The sequence below is a fragment of the Seriola lalandi genome, unplaced genomic scaffold (assembly GCF_002814215.2).
Source record: "Seriola lalandi dorsalis isolate HSWRI2012SDOR001 ecotype SW California unplaced genomic scaffold, Sedor1 jcf7180002054870, whole genome shotgun sequence".
Taxonomy (NCBI): domain Eukaryota; kingdom Metazoa; phylum Chordata; class Actinopteri; order Carangiformes; family Carangidae; genus Seriola; species Seriola lalandi.
Genome location: NW_019525423.1, coordinates 76,673 through 85,081, shown reverse-complemented (window position 1 = coordinate 85,081; position 8,409 = coordinate 76,673). Strand labels below are relative to the sequence as shown.

Genomic DNA, 8,409 nt, shown 5'->3' with positions numbered 1-8,409 from the left:
GGAGGTTGATGTTCGGTCTCGTGGCGACCGACAAGTTTTAGGCCTATTTGACTTTTTAAAGCCTCTTTGTTAAGTTGTTATTATATAATTTATTACATAAAAACATTCTGTTTGAATTTTAATTTTAAAGCCCTGATGAAGTAAAAACTGAGACATAAAACTTTATGGCGGAGCAGCTGTGCTGACTGTACAGGTGTCCCTAATAAAGTGGACACATTCTCCCTCTTCTTATATAAGAGTGTAGATCTGGGGGCAGGCTGTCAGCCGGTGGAGGTGGCTGAACACCTCCAGGCGTGGAGCTGCTGCGTTCGCCCTCATGATTCTCTGACCCACTGCCTGATGGGAAAAAGGCTCAACTGTAAACAGGTATTAAAATAAACGTAATCCCCGATGACAGGGAGCCGCCTGCGCTCAGCTGCTGCAGGTTTCCCAGCGCTGCTCACCACCTGAACCACACGTCACTGAACCACCTGGAAAACCAAGTCTTTCAAGGATTTCAAGGACTTCAGAAAAGTCAAGAGGAAGTGGTGGCAATTTTCAAAATAAAGCAGACATCAACTGATAATGGTAGACGTCTCTGCTCCTGCTGCTTCTCTGCACAGGTGAGGCTGCATGCACATCTGCAGCCAAACAAGCGTGTGAGAGAGTGACTGTGACACACACACACACACACACACACACACACACACACACCCACACACACAGGTGTTCTCTGTTTCTACATGTTTGGTCACTGACTCATGCAGTGTGACAGTGAGCTGATTATCATATCTGCTGCTTCTTTCTAAAAGGATGTAGCGCAGTGTGTGTGTGTGTATGTGTGTGTGTGTGTGTGTGTGTGTGTGTGTGTGTGTGTGTTTCCGGGCACACAGCTGCACACAGCTGCACACAGACGCTTCCCTCTGTCTGACTCCAACAGCTGATCTGCAGCGTGATACAGCGTGTAGTCTGGCTTGTGCGTAGGAATACGTTTGTTCAACAGTTGAGAAAATGTAGTTCCAAAGTTAAGGGCTGTTTGATGGCAAGAGGAAGTGGTGACAGTTTTCAAAATAAAGCGAACACTCTAACTGTCACTGGCAGACAAGTGTCTGAAGCGCTGCTGCTGCTGCTTCATGATCTACTGCAGGTGACACACTGACTGTGGAGGAGGACCTCACACAACCCCACAGCTAATGACCCCAACTGTCACTTTAAGAAGGGTGTGTCCAGGGACATGTTTGCCTTGATTGACAGGGCTCTCAGCCAATTAAACAACTCTCTGCTCTTTGTCCAAATCTGGAATCTTCTGGCTCCGGCAACAAACAGATTCACAACATCTCTTCTTCAACCTGTGACGGACAAACACATCTAATGTCCACGTCTTAAAGGAACCAGGTGGATGGTGTGTGTGTGTGTGTGTGTGTGTGTGTGTGTGTGTGTGTGAGAGAGAGAGAAGGTATGTGCATGAAGGAGGGACACCTCAGTAACATGCCTGTGATGGCATGTGTGGCTTTAGCCCATGATGCCATACCGGTGGCACTATGTGTGTGTGGTGTGTGTGTGTGTGTGTGTGTGTGTGTGTGTGTGTGTGTGTGTGTAGATGGGGGGAATACCACAGCATTGTTATCCGAGCTACTAGATATGAGAGTGTGTGTGTGTGTCTTTAGCCCATGATATCAGAGTGGAGTTATGCAAAGCGCTGATTCATAATTCACATGTCAGAGTGTTGGATGGCTGGAGGCTCCGCCATTGTTTCCACTGTGACACACACACACACACACACACACACACACACACACACAATCAGGCCACAGTACTCACACTCTCCTCCTTGACCTTCTCCATGGTGCAGGCAGGCAGCTGCCCCTGCAGTGGTGGTGGTGAAACCCCGTTCTGGTCCATGGCAACAAACAGCTTCCCGTTGACGTTTAGAGTTGGATAAAACACCTGGGAACACGCACACACACACACACACACACACACACACACACACACACACACATTAAATATAATCACAATCATCCTCAATGTTCTCATTGTATCAAACAACCTGATCTCCAGTTCACCTGTGAGCCCCTGCTCGCCGTGCTGTAGGTGCTCGGCCGGCGTTTGGGCCACGGGTGGGGCAGGATGCCGCTGAAGGTCCCGCCGCTGTAGGTCCGGCCCCCGACCCCCTCCACCACGTCGCCCGGGACGCTGTACTCGTCGTCAGCCATCTCCCCCTCTGACCCCCGGCTCCTCAGACGGAAGTTGAAGATGGAGGAGACCTGGCTGCTTCGCCGCGTCCTCGTGGAGAAGGAGCGGGCGAGGAGGGGGTGGAGGGGCTGGGGGGAGGGGAGGAGGAGCACATGGGAAACGTTGGGAAAGATCACAAGCAAGAAAATGAAAGGCGTCTAGATTCTCCTCCCCTCACCTTCCCGCCGTCCGTCATGTCCACCTGCAGCAGCTTCTCCTCCGATAGGTTCGCCTCCACGTCCGACATGCCCATCAAAGCTTGACTCCGCCTCCGCTCCTCTAAGCTGTCCAATGCCGGGCCAAAGGGAGAGAGGTCTGGTGACATCAACGAGTCTGAGTCGGGAAGTTTCTGGGAGGCGACCTGGTTCAGAAATATGGAAATACATAAAACAAACAAGTTCAATAAATATATTTTCCTACTTAAATAAAGATGAAGAGCAACTGCAGATGTTTCCACTGATGTCAGACTGATGACTCATGGTTTACCTGTTGCTCTCTCTTGAGCCTCTCCATGGCCTGCTGGAACTCGCGCTCCTTCTGCCAGGCCTCCGCGATGGTGGCCTGGTTCTGCTCCTCGTACGCCATGGCGACCACGGCCAGGATGAGGTTGACCAGGTAGAAGGAGCCCAGGAAGATCACCACCACGAAGAACACCATGTAGGTCTTACCGGCCGAACGCAGCGTCTGCAGGCGGAGAGCAGAGTGTCACACACGCAGGAGGAGAGCTGCAGAAACCTTAAACACAACACACTCTCAGTCCGGGAAACAATATCTTGTACAACCATAAACTCTTGTTTGATCATATTCTGATGATTAGAACTAAAGATCCGTAACGTGTTGTGGCTTCCTGTCTCTTCTTCTTCTGCTTCACACACGACACAAAAGGAGGATCCAGAGTTTGTGCAGATAAGAAGGAGGCGCTGCAGGTGGAGGAGGAACAGCTGAAGGTGTAACAGTGTGAAGACATCCTCACCTGCCCCCCCCACCTGTGCCCCCTCCAGGTGAACGTTACCTGGTGGTAGAGGTTCTCCCAGTAGTCTTGAGTCATCAGGCGGAACAAGGACAGGAAGGCCCAGCCGAAGGTGTCGAAGCTGGTGTAGCCATAGTTGGGGTTCCTTCCCGCCTTCAGGCAGTCAAACCCGTCTGGGCACTTCCTGCAAATCACACACACACACACACACACACACACACACACACACACACACACACACACACCTTTTATTTAGTGTCTGAATCTGAACGTGTCAGTATTTTCCTCTTGTATCTGCATGTTTTGTTTCTGGACTCGAGGAACTCGTCCACGTTCAGGATCTGGTTTTGAATATTTTGCAGATGTCGACCATGAAGCGATCAAAAGGGGGGGGGGGGGGGGGATGTTTATATAACGATATTTACTGACTCTCTCAAATCTGACACCACAGCTTTGTGCAGGAAGTGGGCGTGTGAACATGAGACGCTTCAATCAGGAGGCATCAGTCCATCCATCCGTCCGTCCCCGACACAAACACCAGCTCTGTTTCCTCATCAGTGTTTACGACCGGGGGCTTGTTATCGTTGTCGTGCGAGCGGGACCCGCCCACACGTGTCACCACGGAGACGGAACAGACCGACGCAGTGACGGCATTCATCATAATTGATATTCCACATTCGTATCCCCTCACATTCATCACCGCCCACGCAGTCACATCTGATCCGCTGACACACAGCAGGACCACGAGGGCGTGCTGGTCAGAGGGTGGAGGGAGGGTGGCGCTGGAACCAGGTTCAACAAACACTATGAGACGCCAACAGCACAGAGGTCAGAGGTCAGAGGGTGCAGTGAGGGCTCTAAGTCGCCCCCTCCCATCTCCTCCTACTGCTCCACCTGTTTCTTCTTCGTCACCCCCCAATATTCTGAGGGACTGTAAATATGAATTTAAATCTACAAACATGCAAAGAGAAACTGAGGTTTCATTTCATTTCATTCATCGTTACTGAGGAAGTTGATTTAGTCACTGAACGTGGAGATCTGACAGATTATAGGAGTCTCTGGGGATTTGTACATATTTGTATTTATATTTTTTTATCATATTTTTTTCAAATTTGTATTGTAAATATTTTATTGAAAAAAAAAGATATTAAATTTAATCTGACCTGCAGGACTTGGCTTTGCGTTACTATATTTATTGTTACTGGTGTGTGAATTAAAGCTGATTCTGATCCTGATCATCAGTTTGATCAGCAGGTTGAATTAACGCTGATTCAGCTGCAGTAAAAAAAAAGAGTGAAGTCAACTACAAGCCCAGAAACTAAACTTCAACACTAACGAGTTGTTTCTCAGAGTTGCAGCTGAACAGCCGTCGAGGCGTGAAGCTGTGGCCTCGGACCGAGTGGAGGAGTTCTGATGCGTGAAGCAGAGGATGACACCAACAGAACCTGGAGCGCCGCAGCGTGAACAGACCTCTAAACAAAACTCTGAGTCACCGATTCACTGCTGAGTCACAGAGGAAGGTTGCCGCCGTGCAGACGCTACCTGGGGATTCAAACCGACAACCCTGCGGTCACAAGCCCACTGCGATGACCCGTCCCGGCTGGCACCGCCCCCGCCGGGCCACCGCCACAGCAGCAGCAGCAGCCAGGAAGCTTTTAAAAGGCGGCAAGCTCACACTGACTCATCAGCGACCAGCCTGCCTGTTTTTATTATCACCTTACTACAGGACAGTGGGAGCTGCTGATGGTAATTCATTAAGGACACGTGTAAATAAACTATCCACTTATATAAGGTTTACATAACAACAGCCGCCTCAATGTCAGAGATAAAAACTACACAATGAGCAGGGAAACAGTTCATCAAGTATATTTACAATTATCAATGAACCTTCCTCCAGGTGATGAAACTATTACAGGACAGTAGATGTTAGAGTGAAATAAGACTTTAACATTTAATGTAGCAACTGAAACTAATGAAACTGCAGTAAAAGACTGAGGTGAAATATTTACATACAGAAGCTGATTCCAGTTTGTTGTGAACAATGTAAAAATATATATCTATACTATTTTGTTTAAAGCTCCTCCAGTGTAAAGGTCTGTGTCCATGTGTAGTGTGATTATAGATCAGCTCTAGCTTCTATATTAATACTGTGAAAGTATCAAAGCCTCAGTCCACAGAGAAATGCACACAGCCTGTATTCAGAAACTGAGCCTTAAAACCAGCCGTCAGGACTTCTGGAACTTTGTGATGTCACAACAAAGCAGTCACCAAGCCCCGCCCACCTGGACCCACCATCCAAAGTGTGTGAGTGTTTTTACCTTAAATCTGCTTTATTTTTATTGGATCACTCAGAAAACATCCAGCCAATCAGAATTTTGATCCTAACGAGACTCTTTTGATGTAAGTTAAAACGAAATGTAATTGCTCTGCTTTTCCAAACATTACGGTAACAACAACTAAGAGCTCATAATTAAAGCTGAGTGTCTGTTTTCACAAACGTTACAGTAACAACAATCAATCTTAATGCCATGACAAGTTCCAGCTCGCTGCGCTGCTTATCCAAACATTACGGTAAGAAACTGAGACAAACTGAGCACAAACCGCTGACCCAAGCATTACAGCAGCAACCATCACTCTTAATTACATAATAAATCATTCAAATAGCAAATTAGCATTACAGAAAACATCAGCCACTGTGGGTAATAATACCTGCAGTACAGTAAGAGCACTCAAACATTAATTTAACAGAAGATGCAGGAAATGAATCCAATAGAAAAATAAGAGGGGGTCTCTTGTCCAGTCATTACGGTAAAAACACATAATGTGACAATGAAAAGCCGAGTATCTACTTGTCCAAACACTCTGGTACCAGCAATCAATGTTAACACAGTTAAGAATTCTGACTGGCAGCTGATCTAAGCTTTACGGTGCAGTTATGTAACGTGAATATGATTATAGAATCACATGGAGCTGCTGATACAAGCATTACAGTAACAAGGATCAATGTTAACTCAATGAGAAGGTGCTGGAGGAGCAACTCACAGGAGCCGATATTACAAACATTACGGTTTAAATTCAGCAAGAAGTGGAGGGAAAAAGAAACAACGCTACACACACTGTTACACACACACACACACAAAATATGACTAACCAGTCATCACGTAAGGCCAGTCAACTTGATGCCAGTTAGGCTGACACCAACCCTGAGCAAGGCCACTGCATCTCTCTCTCACACACACACACACACACACACACACACACACACACACACACACACACATACACACACACTGTGTGTCACATCCATCCATCTCATGGCAAGTGAGTCAACATGGTGGCATGTGAGTGTGTAGAGTGGATGTGAAGTGTGTATGATGGGTTGACTGAGTGTGTGTGTGTGTGCGTGTATATATGTGTGTGTGTGTGTGTGTGTGTGTGTGTATGTGTGTGTGTGTGTGTGTGTGTGTGTGTGTGTTTGAGGGGCTTGAGGAGACATAAGGAGAGTGTGTGAGAGGTTTGGAAAAAGCAGACAGGAGGCTGAGTGTAGTGTATAGAGAGTGTGTGTGTGTGAATGTGTGTGTGTGTGTGTGTGTGTGTGTGTGTGTGAGGTGTCAGAGTGCGAGAGCCAGCAGTTATCTCTCACACACCTCTCTCTGTGTTAATGGAGGGACGCCACTTCAGACCCCCCACTCTCACTAAAGGGGCCCCTCAGCCCAGCACTTATACACCTGCAACACACACACACACACACACACACACACACACACACACACACAGTCAAACACAGTGACCAGATTCAGTTCATGTTGAGAATGTGACGGCAGAATATTTCCACAGGTAGAAAGAAATTAAGATTATTAATTATTCATGTTCTGAGGCAGCAAAGAAACTTCGTCTTCACCCATGAGGCGTCTTCAGAAGAATCTGTAAAGAGCTTCAGCGCACAGATATCAGCTGTGAACCTTCCACCCAAAACACTTTTACATCCTGGATTTTGTTTATTTAAAAATATAATGAGATTCCTGATAAATTAGAGCTGAAACAATTAGTTGATCAATCGATTCAGCAGAAAATGAATCGGCAACAACTTTGATCATCAAACATTTGCTGCTTCTTGTTTGACAGTTGTGCTGATTTAAAGTTTTTCTTCGTTGTTTATTAAATTAATCTGAATATCTTTAGTTGCAGGTCGGACAGAGACGATTATTAACGTATCAGACTGACACTGGTAATGAAAAATAATCTAATAATAATAATCTAATAATCTAATGTAATCTAATCTATCCTCGTCTCCTCTTGTCCAATCCTAATCTACTTTAACACAACCTGTTAGAATCTGAAATAATGTTGTTGAATGTCTTAGTCCATCATATCTAATGTGATCTCAACCAAACAGAGACGTGGAGACAGAGACGTGGAGACAGAGACAGAGACGTGGAGACAGAGACGGAGACGTGGAGACAGAGATGTGGAGACAGAGATGGAGACAGAGACAGAGACGTGGACACAGAGACAGAGACGGAGACGTGGAGACAGAGACGGAGACGTGGAGACAGAGACGTAGACGTGGAGACAGAGACGTGGAGACAGAGACGTGGAGACAGAGACGTGGAGACAGAGATGGATACGGAGACGTGGAGACAGAGACGTGGAGACGTGGAGACAGAGACGTAGACGTGGAGACAGAGACGTGGAGACGTGGAGACGTGGAGTCAGAGACGTGGAGACGGAGACAGAGACGTGGAGACAGAGACAGAGACGTGGAGACAGAGATGGAGACAGAGACGTGGACACGCAGGCAGACAGACGTACAGACTCATTCAGAGACAAACAAACATGCTGAGGCTATTCTCGGAGATATCCTGGGGATTTCTGTGTGTGTGTGTGTGTGTGTGTGTGTGTGTGTGTGTGTGTGTATTCACTTCATGTTCCCCATGCCATTCCATTCTGTTCCCTGTGACCTCCTGCATGCGCACACACACACACACACACACACACACACACACACACACGCAACCTCTAATTATAACACTCAGGTAAACTCGATTCCGGGAGGAAGAGAGTACTTAGCATCACTATAGCAACCGTATCCCAGTGCTGGTTGCCGGGGGAGACTGTTTTGTGCCACCTCTGCTGGGAGATGGAGGGACTATGTTTTGTGTGTGTGTGTGTGTTTGTGTGTGTGTGTGTGTGTGTGTGTGTGTGTGTGTGTGTGTGTGTGTGTG

The 8,409-nt window shown here is 47.2% G+C and overlaps 1 protein-coding gene across 1 annotated transcript in view; it reads right to left on the bottom strand.

Annotated features, from left to right (window-relative positions):
* LOC111671160 (sodium channel protein type 2 subunit alpha-like) overlaps nt 1–8,409 on the bottom strand; it is a gene marked incomplete at its 3' end in the record, with an annotated part of 101,925 nt that overhangs the window by 51,121 nt on the left and 42,395 nt on the right. The window contains exons 9-13 of the mRNA XM_087179818.1: nt 3,227–3,368; nt 2,701–2,898; nt 2,393–2,575; nt 2,046–2,303; nt 1,801–1,926 (exon numbers count right to left, since the gene is read on the bottom strand). Coding sequence (XP_087035944.1) covers nt 1,801–1,926; nt 2,046–2,303; nt 2,393–2,575; nt 2,701–2,898; nt 3,227–3,368 — 907 coding nt within the window. The remainder of the gene's footprint in view (nt 1–1,800; nt 1,927–2,045; nt 2,304–2,392; nt 2,576–2,700; nt 2,899–3,226; nt 3,369–8,409) is intronic.